Here is a 20,729-nt window from a genome sequence, read left to right on the forward strand (position 1 = left end):
CAAATAATACTATATAATATTTATAGTAGAGCTGTCAATCAATTCAAACTTGTAATATAATTAATTACACAATGTTGCGATTAATAAATCACCTTAATTGCATATTAATCACACATCAAAAGTAGTTTTTTTTTTTTTTTTTTTAAAGACATGCACTGTAAGTGTTGATTTTAAAGGCAAGCAGGAACTAACAGTGCACCAACTACTGGCCTAGAATACGAAATACAGCATTTTTGGCAGTACTTGATGTGTAAACCCAAATCCTTTTAAAAACGTTGTGTATACATGAAACTTTTTAAATACACAAGGGACAAACTTTTCAGTTTTTGACTACATTGTTGTCGGTTAACCGTAGCCTAAGTCATTAAGTCATTCGTTCATTTGATTCCTTCAAAGGGCTGATTCTTTCAGGAATTAAATAAATGGCTCTCCTTCTGAATGGGCCAATGAAATGGTGCTGGTCAGACCAATCGGTGTATTATATCAAACTTAAATGTCAAACACTTATGAGTCTGCAACTATATCAACTATAATGTCATACAGTGATTGGTCTGAGTAGAGCTGATTCAATTTGAACACACCTAATGAAATGCAAGATGATGTACATTGGTCTTGGGGCGGGGTGAGAGTGTTATTAGTGTTAAAAGTTTCAACGTGTTATTTTTTCCAAAAAGAATTAATTAGATTAACATGACAAATCAACAGCCCTAATTTATACAATTTTTACACAGTTTACATCTATGTCAATGCTTTCTTGAATTGTTAATTATCAGTAATAGATCTTTAAACCACTTCTGAAATGTTGTGCAGATTAAGGCTTGACTTTTCACTGACCACACAGTCATCTTATTGTGATTACTAAATAAATGTGAACGTAAAAGTTTGTGACATACCTCATACTTTGCTTTAAAATAAGTACAATCATGACTGTGACAGTGCGTGTCAAATGGTCCTAAAGCAAAATCCAATGAAATTAAAATAAATGCGCTTCCTGCAGTTAAAGCACTGAAAATGTTCATTCCAAGTGAACCGTTCACCTAGAAGCAGAAAAAATTTATTAATACATTAGAAATAACTATTATGGAGAGTGATACAAAATAAACAGAGTCAAGAACCAGTGGCTCATGTAAGTAATTAATACAGTTTAAATGTGTCTTTCAAAAAAAAAAAAAATTTTTTGTTTACTTAACAGCAAAGAGCAGTCAATATTCACTGATAGTGTAGGTTATAGCAAACATTCTGGTGTCAAAAGCATCAACTGGAAGCCTCATTATTTTGTTAGTCCAGAGAAAAAATAATAAAAATCTGGATCATAAGTTCACTCTCGAGGGAACTTTGAAATGTGTCTTCTAGGGGTTGCTATGGGGAACACCATCAGCATGGCTTGTATAACCGTTCCCCATAGCGACCCCTGGAGGATGCAGTTCGAAGTTCCCTCAAGAAGAAATGTCTCTGGTTACATATGTAGCCATGGTTCTCTGAGATAGGGAACGAGACACTACGTCCTCTTGTCTCATCACCATGCTTTGGATGTAAGCATCAGATGAAGAAGCAAATGTTGTATTCTACCGGCGCCCCTTTATACTGTGGTTGCTCCGGTAGTGAGCAGGGTTGCTTCGGTAGTGTAGCCTAGGCTACAGCACAGTAGGATAGCATTAAATACAAAAATAAACACAATTAAATCAGACAAAATGGTATCCACTAAGCCAACTTACCGACAGTAGAAATCCAAAAAAACTACAAATATATAAGGATAATAAACAACAAAACGACATCTGACAGGCAAATCATATGGTCTTGCAAATCCAGCTGCTTCATTTCCTGGTGAGTTGTAACCGTATATAGAGGACGAAAAAAAGCTTGTTGGGTCTGTAATGTGCCACAGACGTGCGCAGTGTAAATAAGAGTCAGATTTAGAATAACTAATGATAAATAAAAACTTGCTGATATAACCCTGCTGGAAAAAAAAAACAGCTAAAACTAGCCTAGGCTGGTCTTAGCTGGTTTAAGCTGAAAGTAGCTGGTCTCCAAGCCTGACCATTCTGGGAAAGTGGCCAAAACCCCTCTAAAACCAGACTGCTGACCAGCGAAAACCAACCAGGTTGACCAGCTAAAACCAGTCAACCAGCCTAGGCTGGTTTTAGCTGTTTTTTTTTTTTTTTTTTTTTTTTCAGCAGGGAAGTGCAATCATTTCAAATGAATGTCCAATAAATACTATAAAATAAGCATTAAAATAAACCTTCCTGACTGTGTTGCTTCCCCTAGGCTCTGCTTTGGGGTTTTTTATTCTTAAAATACTGTAGTCAAATCTTCACAATGCTTTGATAACTTTTTGTCAGAAATATCCTTAGCTGTGATGTGCAATTATGTGCCTAAGTTTTTGAACCTCTCTGTCAAGTTTGGGGTCTACAAATTACAGTCATAATCCCCACACACTTTTAGGGCAGAAGGAAGAAGAAATCATTACGTAAAAATGGCACAAACACATGACAGGGTTCCAGCGCCTGTGCTTGGACCCATAAAAGTAACAGTGTACATACCAAACACAAACTGGAGGGGGAATTAAATTTGTTTTCTGCAGCAATGGAGAGAGAGCCTGAGATGATGTACTGAGAGGAGAGAGAAAGACAAATATTGAGGCTTACGTTGGAATATTTAGCTTGTATTATATAAGACAGAATACTTAATTGGGTTTTTACACTGATAGATCCCCAGTAAGTAATACCACTGAAGACAAGGCTGGATTCTGCATGAACTGTAGACACAACACCACACAGGAAAGTGAACAGACCAATCATTATCTGGACAGTCTGTGAGAGACAAAGAATGTACAGAGTAAATTTTTGTAAATTAAAACAAATTTTGAGAATCAATATAAAATGTACATTTATAGCAGCTGTAGTTATGACCTTATGATTGTACTAAAAAAAATCCAAAACATTTTCAAAGAAGAGAAATTTAATAGTAAACAACTCCTATCCTATCCTAATATCATTCTTCTCTGTGACGTCTTTAACTGGTACACTGTAAGTTTTATTACTCTGTAAATGATTAACCTTATTATATAATGGACTTTCCTGGTTTGTCACCAAGGCAAAACATTATGCAATAAAAAATATTGTCAATGCTATGTCTTCATGTACTGTTTTTTTAACCTCACACATAAAAGTCAGTTATTTGGGTTAATGAAAAATTCCTCACCCCAAGGGCTTTTGGCTGGCTTTTCAGAAATGCCTGAAGTCCATGAAGAGATGAATCTGCTGGTATCTGTTGTACATAAACAGGCACAGGAGCATTTGTCACAGTCCCAGCTGGTGTGGTTTGTGTCGGTGGTTGAATGTGGATGAAAACCGTTGAAGAGCTCATGGTGCTGGATGTTCTTGTTTCTGAATCTGAAGGATCTGATTACAAAATAGAAATCCATTCAATAATAACATTTCATTATGTCGGCATAGTAGAAATCAATTTAAAGATAAGTCATGTGTATAAAGGTAGTAAGATATAGTGTAAGTATATAATTAATTTTACCCGGGAAAAAAATCCTCTCCTCAGTTGATTTTTCGCACTTAACTCTGTAGTCGAACTTTTATCTACTAAGATAATAGAAAAAAAATGTGTTTATGTTGTACTTTATAACAAGTATTCTAGATGCACTCAACTATACACTCAAGTATTTATCTTACAAGCAAATAAGGAATTTAGCTATTTTCCCAGCTTTATATTTTTTTTTTAGCTCCCTAGACCTCATGACTGGAGGGGTCACCTGCCAGGTGATGGGTGACGACATGGGTGGGGTGCTCCACATTTAACCAAAACCCCGGACCGAGCCAACCTCGATTCAGTTTCAGCAGGTCTGCCACTGCAACAGCAATTCGGCCATCAAACCAGAGGCCAAAACCTAACAAACTGCATTATTTTGAACTCCTTGAATAATTCTTCCGACTGTGTGTAAATAAAACATAATTTTTTGTATGCAAATATACTGAATGAAAGACCAAGTGGAAGACCAACAGCCCTAAAAATACATGTTTGTTGTCCAATATGTGCTCTCTGACCCCCCAAAATCTCTTTCAGCTTAACAAGAGAATACTCAGTTTTCAGAATTTAGCAATTTTATATGGGATTTTTATAATGTCAAGATACTTCGATTCGATTCAAGAATATGGGTGAACTCCACAAGGAATGGACTGAGGCTGGGGTCAAGGCATCAAGAGCCACCACACACAGATGTGTCAAGGAATTTGGCTACAGTTGTCACATTCCTCTTGTTAAGCAACTCCTGAACCACAGACAACGTCAGAGGTGTCGTACCTGGGCTAAGGAGAAGAAATGGAGTGTTGCCCAGAGGTCCAAAGTCCTCTTTTCAGATGAGAGCAAGTTTTGTATTTCATTTGGAAACCAAGGTCCTAGAGTCTGGAGGAAGGGTGGAGAAGCTCATAACCCAAGTTGCTTGAAATCCAGTGTTAATTTTCCACAGTCTGTGATGATTTGGGGTTCAGTGTCATCTGCTGGTTTTTTAGAACACTTAATGCTTCCTTCTGCTGACCAGGTTTTTAAAGATGCTGATTTCATTTTCCAGCAGGATTTGGCACCTGCCCACACTGCCAGAAGCACCAAAGGTTGGTTAAATGACCATGGTGTTGGTGTGCTTGACTGGCCAGCAAACTCACCAGACCTGAACCCCATAGAGAATGCAGAAAACCAGCTAAAACCAGCTACTTCCAGCTTGAACCAGATACGACCAGCCAACCAGCCTAGGCTGGTTTCAGCAGTTTTTTTTCAGCAGGGGTCTGCATTGAATTTAAAACATGTTTCACAATTTGAGTTGAATTACTGAAATTAACTTTCTCACGAAATTTTTATTTATTGATGTGCACATGTATTAAACTTTGATGTGGATTTATAACTCAAAGGTTTGACACATGGGACTAAACAATAGTGTGTTAATTGGTGGCAAGAGACAGTTCTTCTCTGAAGGGTGGGAGCAAAAGTGTGAGGTTTGAAAGGGTAATGTAGTGTTTCAAGTCATGTGTTTTAGGGTCATGTGGAGTGCGTAACAAAAGGGGTGGGGTTTTGTGAGTAGGGTTGTATTAAAAGGTGTGGTTTAAGGTAATGAGTTTATAGCTGTACTCAAAGGTGTATGTTTTGGGGTCTGAATCAAGCAGTGTTGTGAACTCAGTTTTGTACTACAGAGGTTTGTAAGGTAAGTTGATCTTGTGTTTTGTGTGTAGTTCATATGTTGTTGTGGTTATTTTGTCATGAGTCATTTGTAATTAACTAAAATGTGTTGGGTTTGCAGGAAGAAAGTCTTTCCACGTGTGGAGGTAAAATAATTTTTGAGAATCAGAGAGCAGTTCTGTTTATTAGTAGTAAGTATAAGGAGTCTTTGTAATTGTGTGTGTGTGTGTGTGTGTGTGTGTGTGTGTGTGTGTGTGTGTGTGTGTGTGTGTGTGTGTGTGTGTGTGTGTGTGTGTGTGTGTGTGTGTGTGTGTGTGTGTGTGTGTGTGTGTGTGTGTGTGTGTGTGTGTGTGTGTGATATGTTTGGTGGAAGTGCATTTACTGTTTTTGTAAAGTAGCTGGGCTGGATGCGGAACGAAAATATCTCCGCAAAGAGTTGGCAGATACTGTCTGTAGATTGGACAATACAGAAATGGAGCTGGAAGTAGCAAGGCCTGCCCTGGATTCTGAAAGAGATGGCGTGTAGAAAGATTTTTAAAAATGGTTTATATCATGTTAGTTGTCAGAATGTGATTTTGTTGTTAGAATGTGTGGAGATTGAATGTACAGATTGTTTGTTATATGTATTAAAGTTTGTAACATTGTTTTAAATCCACATATTTTGGAAGTTGAGTTGGAGAGTGGCAAAGAAGATGGAAGTGAAACTGGAGGCATGGATATTGTGCAAGAAGAGGATGTACGCAAATGAAGGCAATTTACTGATCTAATTTCTGTGTATAGTTTGTTGGTGGAATGTAAATAGTAATGTCTAAAGAGAAATAAGAAAATAAAATAATTATAATAAAACAATGCGCTCAAAGACAAGCCAAGCAAAAAATAAACAAATAAAAAAAAAAAAAAAAAAAAAAAGATAAACTGCAGGTCTCATGGAGGTCATGAGAAATTCTCTTACTATGTTACAAAGGGAGGCTAAGGCTGCTAAATGCAAATACTTTAATGATCTGCAGTGTTGGAAGTAACGCATTACAGATGTAATGTGATTACAGCAGTACATTACTTTTTGCTGTAACACAGTAATATAATTGCTATTGTAACAGTTGTGTGCTTTGAAACAAAAGGCGGCTGCAATTGCTTAAAAACGATTTAGGGGTCGATGAAGTTGATAAATGGCTGGTATCTAATCCAGTATCAAGAATTGTGTATCATACTGCTACAGACAAATGTTTATTGCTATGGACAAAGACCAGTTTTTCCACCACTGCATCAGAGTGCCTGGAAGAGGTCAGTTTTAGAAAGTTGATTGTCCCCACAGTGAATGAATGAATGAATGAATGAACGATGCATAAATATAGCGCTTTCATTGTGTATTTCCGTACACCCAAAGCGCTTTAGAATCAAATGGGGGATCTCTCCTCAACCATCACAGTAACATGGCGGAACTCATTCTATGATGCCTATGCTCGAATCACAGAAATGCCTTTTACTGACATCAATAACCTCTGCACACAGCTTCAGATTAAATGTGAAGCACGCTGTGTCTTGCCAGCTCACCCCATGCCAAGAACCACAACATACTACAACAATAGCTTGGACTGCCTGCCCGACCCAAAATACCCCAGAATCAGAAGCTCCACCCTCGTCCTTAGCCCAGAAATGCTGGCTGCTTCCGAATCAAGCTCTGCAGTATTTTCAAACCCGCTGGCTGCTTCACACTCAGCCCTGCTAGCCATTTTTTTCTTGAGTCGAGAGATGACTCCAGCCCCAGACCAGAATCGAGAGATGGTTCTAGACCCAGCCCCAGTCACATGATGGTTTCTGACACTCACCTGAGTAGAGAAAGAGACTCTGTTGCCATATCAAGCACAGTGAGGGCTCCTGTTTCTACGTAAAGCCTAGTGATTGCTCCTTTTCCTACAGTCAACCAAGAGAGGGCTCCTATTCCCATGTCCAGCCCAGAGAGAGACTTTCTTTCCCAGACTGGCCTGGAGAGTGCTTCAAGTCCAGCTCTGTGAAGGCCTCTAGACCCATAATTCCCCCCAAGGAATTTGAGGAGGGAGGGGGGTATAGGGGTCCGTCCATAGTGGCCGGGCCAAGGTCAAGGCCACAGAGGCTGTTCTGACATTGCTCCCTGGGCTCCCTGCTCCACTATGATCCCCTGGACTGTCTGATCCGCCATGGCTCCCTGGACTGTGTGCTCTGAGCTCCCTGCTCCACCATGGCTCCCTGGACTGTCTGCTCTGAGCTCCCTGATGCACCATGGCTCCCTGGACTGTCTGCTCTTTGATCCCTGATCCGCCCGGGAGACCCTCCGCGTCTCCTTCTGGTACCAGCTTCTAGGGGTTTTTCCACCATTGACTCTGCTGTAAACGTTTTGGTATGGTTCTAATTTGTCAAATATGGGTTTTGCTGTTCGATTAGGCATTCCTTGTAGCTCTCTTTTCATGTTTTATGAGTTCTTCTTCACATGTGTCAACTTTTTGCTTCCAGTATCAGACTGCCAAGCTCTCTCAGTTTTTGTCAAATATATTGGTGCTGACTAATTACATTCTTTTTCCTGTTAAACAGTCTGAAACCATACTCAAAAATGCAGTGGTCTTCCTTAATCGCAACTGTAACCTCGTCTAAAGTCGCGGGTCGCGTTTTTTTGGGCTTGTTTCTAAAGTGTAGTTGCTTATTTGGGCTTGATCCCAGCTCCATAATATATGAACGATTTAAACGTAGGAGTTTGTCTAGACTGTTCCCTCTGTCCCTCCCTCCCCTTTCCTCATACACACAGCATTTTTTTCCCACCCACATCCTGCTTCTAATTGGCTCTGACCCAGATGGCAACGAGTACTAGCCAATCATAGGCAGGGCAGGGAAATCTGTTTTTTTCTGGTTAGGAAAACGTGAGTGAGTGACGTTTAAATGAATGCGCGCGAGTTGCGACTGATGGTGACTGACTGGATTGTAGGATAATTTTTTTGGAGGAACAAATGCCCGAGACAAAGTGGGCGAAATACGGCATGATATGATATTTATTTGATATTTATTTGTGTGTGCACATTTTTCAAATGTTTTTCAAATGTTTTCTAATAAAGTTTTCTAATGTTAAATAATGTTAAAAGGTGGTTTAACTCCCTCGTGGTCATTGTCCTGAAGGTCAGGGGGGAGAAAAATAAATAAACTAACGTTACTGTATTGACAATCTGTATCCACAGTTTAAAATCCGTCCCCACGTATTGTAAAACTGCACACAGTTTATTTATTTTTCTCTTCCCTGAACCTAGGGGGGCTCCGTAGAAAAAGTCGCTTGTTTTGGGCTTGTTTTCACAGGCCTGGTTGCTTATTTATCTCACGAGATCTGGCAACACTGGCAGTCACAAATCTTCAGGCCAGAGCTAATTTGAGTCCAGTCAGAGCAGAAGCTTTGAATCAAGTCAAGACTCAGTGCAAAGATTTCCTTATAGCAGTGTCAAAAGAAGCAGAGAGAAAAACGTAGCGAATGTATAGTAATAAGGAAATGAGTGTTTCAGTTCCACTTGAAGAAGAGCCATCTGTCTATATTAATCCAGTTTTTAAAAAAAGGGGGATGGTTCTAGAAGGTATACCAAGAAACATGACTGCTTGTATTGTATTCAAGTAGTTCAGAAAATGTCAAGACACTTGTCGTGTAGACCACAGTGATGTGGTGAAGGTTGCAAAGGCATTACGTTTGCCAAAGAACTCGAAATAAAGGTAACAGCAATTAGATTATATCTGAATCAAGGGGATCTTTGAACATAACATTGAAGTTTTGGAGAGCTGCAAAAGGCAAACTCATCCCATGGAAGCAACCAAAAAAAACTGAAGAACAAGAATTTGTACACTGTTTACAGCTATGGAGAGTTCAGAAAAGGAGTGATTTGGTAACATTTAGAGGTCTGCAATTTCAAGCCTCAGAGTAAGACATCTAAACGAGGTAAAACAAGAGTTCAGGCGTTGTTTGCTTGTGCTCTTTGCTCCGACTTGAAAACTCAAATTAGCTCTGACTTGATTCTGCTCTGACTAATACACAACTTTGGTTTATTTTTCAGGGATAACTCCAACCTGCCAAAATGGTCATTGCTTTAATATAAATATTTTTTTTATCTCAAATATTTTAGTGGGTGGTGATTATACTTGTCTAGGTGGGTCGTGAAATGGAAAAGTTTGGGAACCCAAACTGTTTCTCTGAACAATAGACTATTTTGTTTTATTTTCCAGGGATAACTCCAACACTGCAAATACTGTCATTGCTTTCCCCTGTGTTTTCCGTTCACACCAAAAAAAAAAAAAAACTTGCTGCTGCTGCTTATAATCAAAAATTTGTTGCGGGAAAACACAAAGGAGGTGCCACCGCTCACAGTTCTGCAAAAAAAATAAAAATAAAAATCAAGAAAGGACAATCTTGAGAATAAGTTAGACACAAATCGGTTTTAAGGATTGTGACAAAATTCTGAAAAACAAGACTTGGTGGACAATGGTCCAGATCTTCAGGTTGAAAAACATGGATCATTAGGAAAGATCAATGGGATGCATTTGGATGACTTTGTAGTTTAGCATCTAGACTACATTCATTGACCTGAAAGAATGTCTGTATGTGATGCTCACAAATGTCCTTCCCCTTTCCAAACTGGAATGTTGCCGTAGTGTAAGTAACTATTTTTTGTTGTTGTTTTGCAAATATCTTGGGTTTCATAATGTCAGTACAAATCCAGCGTAAAGCTTCAGAGTACCAAATCAAGTGCTTGATTTACAAATTCTCAAACAAATGCTTAATACAGGTTACAAAACACCCAAGCATGCACGCACACACACACACTCAACTGACAACAAGGCATGCCGAGAGACATTTAAATCAGCTGGGCGGCACCTGATTGGCTGCAGAGAAGACTCCCTAATGATGACTGACAGGTGATTTATCCAATCTACCTGGGAGTAAGACAACAAATCTATCTATTGTGTGTGTATATGTATATATATATATATATATATATATATATATACACACACAAACAAATAGATAGATTTGATGATATAGGTGCATCTAAAAAATGAATATACTGAAAAAGTATAAATTACGGGTAATTCTTGTTCTTTGAAACCACAATAATGGGGAAGACTTCTGACTTGACAATGGTCCAGAAGACAATCACTGAGACCTTCCACATAGAGGGTAAGTCAAACAAGGTCATTACTGAAAGGGGTAGCTGTTTACAGAGTGCTGTATCAAAGTATATTAAATGCAAAGTTGTCTGCGAGGAAGAAATTTGGTTGGAAAAGGTGAACAAGCAAAAGGGATGACTGCAAGTTTAAGAATACTGTCAAGCAAACCCGATTTCAAACACTTGGGAAAACTTCACTAGGAGTTGCATTTCATGTTGAAATCATGGTCCCAGAATCTGGAGAAAGACTGAGGAGGCACAGAATCCAAGCTGTTTAAGGTCCAGTGTGAAGTTTCTGAAGTCAGTGATGATTTGGCAGATGTGACATCTGCTGGTGTTGGTCCACCGTGTTTTATAAAGTCCAAAAGTGACTGAGATCAGATTGTGTGGTTGGTGTGCTGGGATCCGAAGGGTGGCTCCTTGACAGCAGGGTGCACATGCGCCACAAATTAAATATTAACTATAACTAGATAAAAAAAGTTTGTCAGGACAAAATTTAAGTTGGCTTGAGAAAGTGTTGCCTTAAAGTTAAAAGAAGTTTTGAAAGCTTTAAGCAGTTTGATTAGTTTTTAAAGTTTAAAGATAGAAAAGTTTGAAAAGATTTAAGTTTGATGGTTTTCAGTCTGAAATAGTTTGAAGTTTAAAGTAGTTTTAAAGCTTAAACAGATAGATAGATAGATAGATAGTTTGATAGATAGATAGATGGATTGATTTATTGACAGATTAATGGATAGATAGATTTATAGACAGATTAATGGATAGATGTTTCTATGTGGTTTTTAGGGTACTCTGGGTGGTTGCCAGGGTGTTGCTATGCGGTTGCTAGGGTACCTGGGGAGGTTGCTAGGGTGTTGCTATGCAGTAGCTAGGGTACCTGGGGTGGTTGCTAAGGTGTTGCTATGTGATTTCGCGAACTAAGATGAGTGATAGCTTTTAATAATTTTTAAGGAAGTTTGTAAATGAGCACTACTAAAATGCTAACAATGAATGTTTCTTCTGTTTAGTAATGCTGTCTGATGGCTGAACAAAAATATAATCCGGTATGGCAGCATTTCACAGAGCCAACTTCAGGGAAAGCCAGGTGCAATATCTGCAATGGAATGGTGAGCTTGGGAGCTGAATAAGGTAGAAAGAAAAACACCTCTAATTTGTGGAGTCACCTGAGGTGTCACCATCTCCAGGCTTACAAAGATGCACAGAAAGAAAAAGAAAAAGCAGCTGCCTCTGCCTCTACTGCCAATGTATCTCAGCCAACTCTAACAGAAATGTTTGATGGCCAACGTAAATGGCAGAATTCGGATCCTAGGTCAAAAAAACTTGACACTTTAGTTACGGAAATGATTGTGACAGACAGTCAGCCATTTACATTTGTCTCAGGTATTGGTTTTCGGAGGCTGGTGGCTGCAATGGAGCCCAGATACAACCTAAAAACTGAGAAGCACTACCGCACAGACATCCTAGATGGTATAGTTGCAAAAGTTGAGAAGAAAATAAAAGCACTGATTGCAGAGGATGCTGGCCCTTTTTTGTCTTTCACAACAGACTGCTGGTCTGGGGACACTGAAGCACTGATGAGTCTAACATGTAATTTCATTGACGACAACTGGAAAAGGAAACAAGTCGTCCTAAATGCCAAGGCCATGTCTGGCTCCTACACTGGGGAGTACATCAGCAACTTGTTCATCAGCCTTCTAAAGTACTGGGACTGGGGTTGCACTTGTGCTCCGTGATAGTGGTGCTAACATGGTTAAAGGCCTCAGATTGGCAGAAATACCTGATCTCAGCTGCAGCACACACACCATACAGCTTGTGGTGACCGATGGCATCAACAGTCAGCGAGCAGTGCTGGACATTAATGCCAAGTTAAAGAACATCGCTAAACATTTCAACCACTCTGTGCTCGCAAAGCAGAATCTGAAAAAAATTTAAAAAGAACTTGGCCTCCCCCAGCACAGTCTCATTCAGTCTAAACCCACTTGCTGGAACTGCACGCTCCACATGATGCAGAGGATGCTGCAGCAGAAACGAGCACTCAATATCTATGCTGGAGAATATGAAAAAATTGCGACTCCAGCTGCAGATCAGTGGGACATAGTTTCTAATTTGATTGACACGTTGGAACCTGTTGAGGAGGTCACCTGCGAGATCAGCAGGGCAGAGGCTTCCATCTCCAGTGTCATCCCAAACATTGCTGTGCTGAAGATGGTGCTTCAGGCAGAGGGTCCTAACACGAGGGGAATTAAAACACTGAGAGACACCATGCTGCAAAGCTTGCAGAAAAGGTTTACAAGGATAGAGGAGACAAAATATTTGGTGTTAGCGACACTGCTGGACCCTCGTTATAAGGGTCATGTCTTTTTTGCAGTGGACACACTGACCAAGGCAAAGCAATGTATAAAAGAAGAGTATGCCTTTGTGTCCGAGCAACTGAAAACAGCCTCCACTGAAGACCAAGGATTAGATCCGAAACAGAGAAGAGTGGAAGATGAAGAATTACCTGGTCCCTCTAGTGTTCTTGAACAAATGTATGCAAACATCTTGGGGCCTCATGGAACTCCTACTCAGGAGGGTGACGATGAGCATCAGATCTCTGAGCAGCTGGATCAGTATCTTTGTGAGCCATTGCTTGACAGAAAGACTAGTCAACCACTGGAATGGTGGAAACAGAATACATCCCGCCTACACCTTCTTGCATCACTGGCAAAGAAATTCCTCTGTCCACCCCTTTCTTCTGTTCCCAGAATGAAATGAGGGGTTTGCTGCTATGTTATTTGAACAAAATAGATTTTTTTTATGCTGCTAAGTCAAGTGCATAAAAACCTTTATTCACAGTTGGTTACTTGAGGACTTTGTTTTATATAAAAATGCAGGAAATTCCAAAAGGGCAGAAAGTTAGAATGCACTTCAGATGTTCTGTGTCATTTATACCGAACACAAATGTTGCTGGTTGCTAGTGTGTTTCAGCACGTCAACATTATTTTTTTTATTATGTTTTGTATATATTAGTTTTTATTTTTATATTTTTCAGTTTAATTGATTTTTATTTATAAAGTTGTATTTATTTTATTTAAATGTATATTTAAGTTTATTCATGTTCCAACAAACTTGAAAAATTCTGCTAGATAAATGCTCTAAAACATTTATGTAAATGATTCAGGTTTTTTATATTACCTGTTTTATTTATAAGTCAGTGTTCAATAAATTATGTTAAGTTTAGAAATGTTGTGCATCCACTCGTTATAAGTGTGACCTTTTAGCATGCAAATGAAAGGTAAAACTTCAAGATATCGGCCCTAAAAATCGGCCAAAAATATCGGCAGCACATATCGGCCATCGGCTGACCATGACCTCTAAACATCGGCTGTGGAAATGTGCCCAGAGATCACTGACCGAAAGGATTGTTGAAGAAACACCTCAAAATGGTCCAAATCAGGTCAAAGTGGATGAAGGAAATGACAATGAGAGGGACATTGGGATGCTCTTGAGTGTGCAGAGACTGAAGAAAACTGCAGTTTAGGACATGAGGGTGAGGATGATGGGGTCAGTAAAGAAAACTGTGGTCAGAGAGGAAAACTGCTGCTTAGGGCTTGAGAATGTGGATCAAAAGCATCCAGCCTCGCTTACAACATTTTTTTCAGGATTGGGCAACAAAACACCTTGTTAAACACAATGCCATTGATGACTTTCTAAAGGGACTTAGACAAAATGGACATCCAGAGCTGCCGTCAACAGCAAGTATCTTGCTGCAAACTCCTAGACATAAAAACGGTGATGAAATCAGGGATGGAGTGTTTACTTTTAACTTAAGAAGGGAGTCTTACTGAGCAGTTGCAGCACTATCCGAAGGTTGTAATTAAGGGAATAACAACGCTGGAGATATCATTTAATATAGATGGGATGCCCATTTTCAACGAGGCTAATCTATGTGCCATTCACCTGACACCCATCAGAGTCTTTCTGGTGGCACTGACCCTTGGTCCTTCTAAACCAACAGATTTGGATTTTGTTGAGGAAGCGATAAAATAAATTCAGGATCTCTTGGATAATAGATTTGAAGGAAAACAAATTTAAATTAGATGTGTTGTCTGTGATGATCAAAAAGATTAGACAATTCTCAGGGTACTATGGATGTGATAAATCCACTCAAAACGGTGCGTGGGTTTCTGGGCGAATAACATTCCCAGACGCAGACAACCTCACTCTACGCACAAATGACGCATAACATGCTGAAATGACAAGTAGGCAGACTGATGATGCCATTTCAGTTTCCCCATTTGTAAGGCTCCCTTTGGGCATGATCAACCAATTTCCAATAGATTATATGTACCATGCCTGCCTGGGGGTCATGAAAAAACTGATCACAGATTGGATGAGAGGACAACGGAATGTGCAAATGTCAGCTGGACAAATTAACAACAGAGGTGATGAATTTGAACTGTTTTGATGCTTGCAGCGCTTTCCTTTTTTGAGAACTTAAGCGACTTGTTCTTCAGGAAAGAAGCCACTTGTTCAAGTGGCTAAACGTCTGATGGAGATGTCTAATTTTCCACAGGCTCCATCTGTGGTGATGACAAAGTTCAAAATCACAAGGCCTAACAATGCTTTTATTCTCAATGATGGGAGGTGTTGCACAGCCATCATAGAGAGGAAGGAGATGGATAAGTCAGGCTCACTAATGCTATTGTGCAAGGTTTTTGAGAAACCTCAAGCACTTTTTGAAGACCCATGTGACTCACAAATGATCGGCTGATTTAAAATGCAGTCAAGACAATCCACAATTCAACTAATCCCAGAATGGCAGCTAACAAGAACTGCCATAATGATTGAAGAAAACCAGGAATATTTTTTCCTGGCCATCTTGCACAAACATTGACTCCTTTCACTTTTCCCTATCCCTCCTTCCTTTCCCTTTCCTTTCCTTTCCTTTCCTTTCCTTTCCTTTCCTTTCCTTTCCTTTCCTTTCCTTTCATTCTGTAGAAATTGTCCCAACCACTTGGTTGTAGGAAACCATTGAAGTATGCCTTTATTCATTAAACTTTAAAGGAACATTAACTTACAGTGTGAAAATCCAGTGCAAATGCTAATGCTTTTTTTTCTCAAAATTTGAGAAGGTTCTTGTTGGAAAAAAAAAATAGTTAAGAACACGTGTAGCGTATTTTACAGACTCCTATGCTAAGGCCTTCCGGAAGTTACAACTTCCAAATTCACAAATATTGAAACTGAGGATGCAACAAGTAAAAAGAAGGCACATAAAAAAAACGAAAAGGTTTCAATCTGAAACTGAAATTTCTTCAGATGGTAGGTGGTCTTAAGGTTACTTAATATTACTGAGTACTTTATTGTATAATTACACTGTAACAAGGACACCTTAAAAAATGTAACCTTTTTATATTTTTAATTTGGTTTTGCACTATTTGTATAAGTCAGCTAACTAAACTAACAATGGATTAACATTTCATCCAAACATTTTTTTTTTATTACATTTACTAAAAAAACTTGAAATACTTTACATAAAAATGCTCCAACAGTATTCCAACAAATGTAGTTGACTAACAGAGCTGGCTGAAAATGGCAGGAATCAGGCTTCTGTGGCTCCCTCTGATCGCCACCGGAGGGCACCCTCTCCAGAGTATTAACCATTTTTTTTGCCCAGGTGTTTCTCATCATCCCTCCTATATAAACTGCTTCCAGACACTCACTCTTCGCAAAGTCTTGTATTGCCCCCGGCTGCATTTCTGAGTGTTTATATCGTTATTGGATTATCTGTGTGTGTGACCTTGGACTGTTGTTTTGTTCTGTGATTCTCTGCTGCCTGCCTTTGAACCTGTTCGCTTTGGATTACTCGTTTGCTCAGCCAGCCGCCTGCCCTGACACTTCGCCTCCCTGTGTTTACTCTCGTGGTTTGTCTCTGTTGTTCCTGATGCCGTTTCTGACCCTTGCCTGTCTGACCATGATATTGTTAATAAAGCTGCAAATACTGTAGATCCCCTTTGCTTCTCACCCTTCATTACAGAATAAACCATTTCATCATCATTATTATTATTTATTTAGCTGTTTTCAGCCTGTATGTATGCTTCTGTTGTTTTTGTCATCACTGACATTTCATCTTTGGGTTAATTGTTAAGGTGTATGTGCATTTCTGACTTGTCATCGTGGCTCTGCATGCATTTATTTTTAAAAATACTTCAACCTTACTTGAATAAGAAATTGTGGGAAAACTTTCTATGAAGCCTGTATTTCTAATACATTATAAGGGCATTCTTATTATATACCAATTCATGAATAATCTTAACAACAATTATAATAGAGCTAATTAAGATGGCGCCATGTATGTGTCACATGTCTCCTTATGTTTCCTGTCTTTTGCCTTGTGTTTGCACTGTTGAAATTTGGTTTCTCCCTCTGTCTCCCCCCGTCAGTTTGTATTCATTTGGTTTAGTCCTGTGATTAGTCCTTGTTTGCCCATTATCTGTTTCACCTGTGTTTTCCTGATTAGTTTGCCTTTATAAGTCTGTCTTTGAGTTCTGTCTTGGTCGGTCATTTAATGTCAATGCTCCTTAATGTTCCTGGATGTTATTTTAATGTTAATGTAGTAAGTGTGTGGAAACCCCTTGTCTTTTTCCTTGAAGATCAAGATTAAAAGTATTCGTTATTCGACTTTGACTTTCGCCTCGTCTATCCAGCACCGGCTGTGACAGTATGGCTACCATGGTGTGGAGTTTTCCCATTTTTTTGTACTGTTTTTGTTTGTTCTGTGTTTAGTCATTCTCTTATGCCGCTTTTCCACTACACAGTACCAGCTCGCCTCAGCTCGCCTCGGCTCGGCTCTGTTTGGTTTTCCACTGTGTAAAAGTTGTACCTGTACCGGCTTCCAGGTACTTTTTTTTCGTACCACCTCCGGCGAGGTTCCAAGCGAGCTGAGGCGAGCTAAGGCGATACTAAAATGTGACGTGAAAACACAGCAGACTGCTGATTGGTCAGAGAGAATCGTCACTATCCACTGCGTCATCATTGCACGCGCCAGCAATAGTATCCAGAATAACCCCGCCATTTTTAAAAAGTTTGGCCAGAGATTGAGTGACATATCCGATCCAGTAAATATTATGGCAACTCGGAAGAATACGCCGTGGTCAAACGAGGAGGTGCAGATTTTCCTTTGTTTGGTTGCCGAAGAAAGGATCCAGCGAGAGCTTGATGGGGCAACGAGGAACGAAAAGGTATACCAAGAAATCTCCGAACTGCTGTCCACACATGGCTACAACAGGACTTTTCAGCAATGTAGGGAAAAGTTAAAAAAACTGAAAAGTGACTACAGAGCTGTAAAGGACCACAACGGCCGCAGTGGTTCAAACCGAAAAAGCTGGAAGTGGTACGAACAGATGGACGGTATCTACGGCCATAGACCGGCAAGCAACGGGAGGGAGGGTGGACTTGACTCGGCCACCAGTTTTCTGAGGTCGCTGATGGAGGAGGATGGTAAGTGTTTTAAGTTTACATTACATTAACCCTGTAGCTAGGCACTCTCTGCATGAGAGTTTTGTTTTCTGTAGGCTGGCTTTTGGAGAAGCTGAAGCTCACTTATAACAACGAACACTGTAAACTTGTGTCGCAGATGACATTTGCTGCTAGCTCTAACGTTAACTAGTTCCTAGTTGTCATTGCTATTTCTTGTGTGTTGACTTTTGTATGATCTTTCTATTCAAGATTCCTTTTCGACAAGCGAGAATGCTTCATTGTCTCCCACTGATGCCACGTTGGCATCAGCTGCAGCATCGGCACCGGCATCAACAATGGCGCAAGAACCAACAACGGTACCAGAACCAGTCGTACCATCGACCCCCACACGATCAGCAGCAGCAACACCGAGACCCGCAGCAGCGTCGACACCGGCAACCGGTTAGTATAGTAGGAGAAAATGTAAACCCTTCTAGCCTGTTGTATGTGAATCTATACACACTTATTAATATATAATTAATATGAATCATTAATCGTATCAATAACTCATTAACATATAATATATTATTATTAATATAACGTAAACTTACTTGCATAACTACAGGAAGCATTCCCAGTTATGGGAATCAAGGATTCATTGATAAACCTGTTCAGTATTTTTATAACTTTCCAGATGTACACAGTGTACACCTTTACTGTACACATGGTAATTTAAAGTTGACATTTACTAATAAATAGTGAGCTCAGATGTTAATTCCTTATATTGTTAGATTCTATATATCTAATAGTAATTTGTGGGCTTTTATATATGTATTTTTTTATCTTTTTTATGTTTTTTTTTATGTAGCAGATGTAATGATAATACATGTGAACAATTAAAAATACACACAACCTGTGAATGAAACGTGAGTTGTCTGTTTTTCTTTATTGTAACTCATTCATTGTAATTATTTTTTTGTCCAGGACAGAGGAAACGACGGAGGGAACAGGAGCATCTCACTGTCCTGAGGGAGATGCAGACATCTGATGTCGAGCAGATGGAGTTGAACCGGGCACAACGGGAGCGCCATTTACAGATGGCACTTGATGATGCAGCACAGGCAAGAGAACTAGAAGCAGCTTTGAGGAGGGAGGAGATTGCTGCAATGTCGTCCTTCAACCAGGCCTTTCTGGGAACCCTGAGCCAGCTTGTACAGGCACTGAACCGGCGGGATGCTGTTCCACCACCCCTGGACTGAAACCCGTTTGCTCATTTGAACCTCATGTTTGCACTACATGTAACATATATATATATATATATATATATATATATATATATATGTATATGTGTGTGTGTGTGTGTGTGTGTGTGAATTTATATTTATATTATAGTTCTTTCTATTTGTGTGTGTGTGTTTAAATAAAACCTTTTTGAAACTTATTACAAAAGTGTCATTTTTGATGGGTTGCTTTTTTTACAAGGATTTGACCATGTATTTCCAGATGTTACACTGTGATAACATTAAAAAAAACAGCAGAGACAACATTTTTAAAGATAATGTATTTATTTCTTAGCAATTAAAGTAACGCATCAGACCCTCTCGTACATCCCTGCCCTCCCCCTCTACACCCTGTGCCACTGCCACCACAGGCTCTGCTGCTGCAGGTGCGTCCCAGACATTGTCATAGTCCTCTCCATGTCTCTCGCAAAGGTTATGCAAAGCACAGCAAGAAAGAATCATAGATTTCACATTTGTAACATCACAGTCATTTCTTTTCATGAGACAACGCCACCTTCCCTTCAGTCTACCGAGGATCAAAAACAACATGCCCTCAATTTCCTCCATTGTCCTGTATGTGTGGGTAGCGGGTGTGTGTCGCGTAGAAGATTACGTCACGGCAGTTTCCTGCAGTGTCGCTATGACAACCAGGTACTCTTGTGGAGGTACAGGTACAACTTTTTACACAGTGAAAACCAAACAGAGCCGAGTCGAGTCGAGGCGAGCTGGTACTGTGTAGTGGAAAAGCGCCATTAGTGTCAGTTTTAACAGACACGAACTACTAGGCATATGGCAGCACACACCAGACAATTTTTTTCAGTTTTTTGATTATTCAGACGCTTTGTTAGAAGCGTTCCCTTCCAGTTGGAGGGGCAGCGATCCTACTTAAACACGTGTTCAGGCGCAAACGAGGGAAGTGTGCGGGCAGCCTGGTTAACCTCTGCGAAAGTGGCTTCCGTACAGCGCTTCCTAGTATCCATCTAGCGAATCTCCGATCCATTCCTAACAAAATGGACAAACTTCTCATCAACCGTATAAACAAGGACTTTTCAAAATCCTTATTCTTGGGGATTTTAACAAAGCAAACCTTTCCCGTGAACTGCCAAAATACACACAGCACGTTACATGTCCGACCAGAGACAGTAATATATTAGATCACTGTTACACAACAATTGAAGAAGCATTTCAATCTGTCCCATGGGCAGCTTTAGGGCTCTCTGATCACTGTTTGGTTTGTTCTTATACCAACCTACAGGCAGAAACTGAAAGCAGCTAAACCTACATTAAGGACTGTTAAAAGATGGACTAATGAAGCAGAGCAGGATTTACAAGCCTGTTTCTGCCTCACTGATTGGAGCGTTTTTGAAGCTGCCACCACCAATCTGGATGAGCTCACTGAGACTGTAACTTCATATGTCATTTTCTGTGAGGATATATGCATCAGGACATTCTTGTCATTCAATAATGATAGACCATGGTTTACAGGGAAACGTAAACAGCCTCATCACGCCAAAGAGGATGCTTACAGAAGTGGGGATAAAATCTTGAATAACCAGGCCAGGAACAGACTAACAAAGGTGCACCCACTGCACCACCGCTGAGGGTGAGCTTGCGCAGGACTCTGGGGACTTAATAGACTGTTCATCTGAAATCATCACAAATATAAGCCAAG

At 39.8% G+C, this 20,729-nt stretch overlaps 1 protein-coding gene and 1 pseudogene across 1 annotated transcript; one reads left to right on the plus strand and one right to left on the minus strand.

The window, feature by feature from the left end:
- Nucleotides 1-698: 698 nt before the first annotated feature.
- Nucleotides 699-3,387, minus strand: LOC141326056 (membrane-spanning 4-domains subfamily A member 15-like). Its single transcript, XM_073834757.1, has 5 exons — nucleotides 3,202-3,387; nucleotides 2,700-2,810; nucleotides 2,541-2,609; nucleotides 894-1,037; nucleotides 699-707 (listed from the first exon to the last, which is right to left on the minus strand). Exons 1-5 carry the CDS (start codon nucleotides 3,364-3,366, stop codon nucleotides 699-701), a joined length of 498 nt encoding a protein of 165 aa, XP_073690858.1. The 5' UTR covers nucleotides 3,367-3,387.
- A 7,998-nt stretch (nucleotides 3,388-11,385) lies between these two features.
- On the plus strand, nucleotides 11,386-13,094 carry LOC141326057 (zinc finger BED domain-containing protein 4-like; annotated as a pseudogene).
- Nucleotides 13,095-20,729: the final 7,635 nt, after the last annotated feature.

This window comes from Garra rufa, chromosome 2 (genome assembly GCF_049309525.1).
Source record: "Garra rufa chromosome 2, GarRuf1.0, whole genome shotgun sequence".
In the NCBI taxonomy this organism is placed as follows: domain Eukaryota; kingdom Metazoa; phylum Chordata; class Actinopteri; order Cypriniformes; family Cyprinidae; genus Garra; species Garra rufa.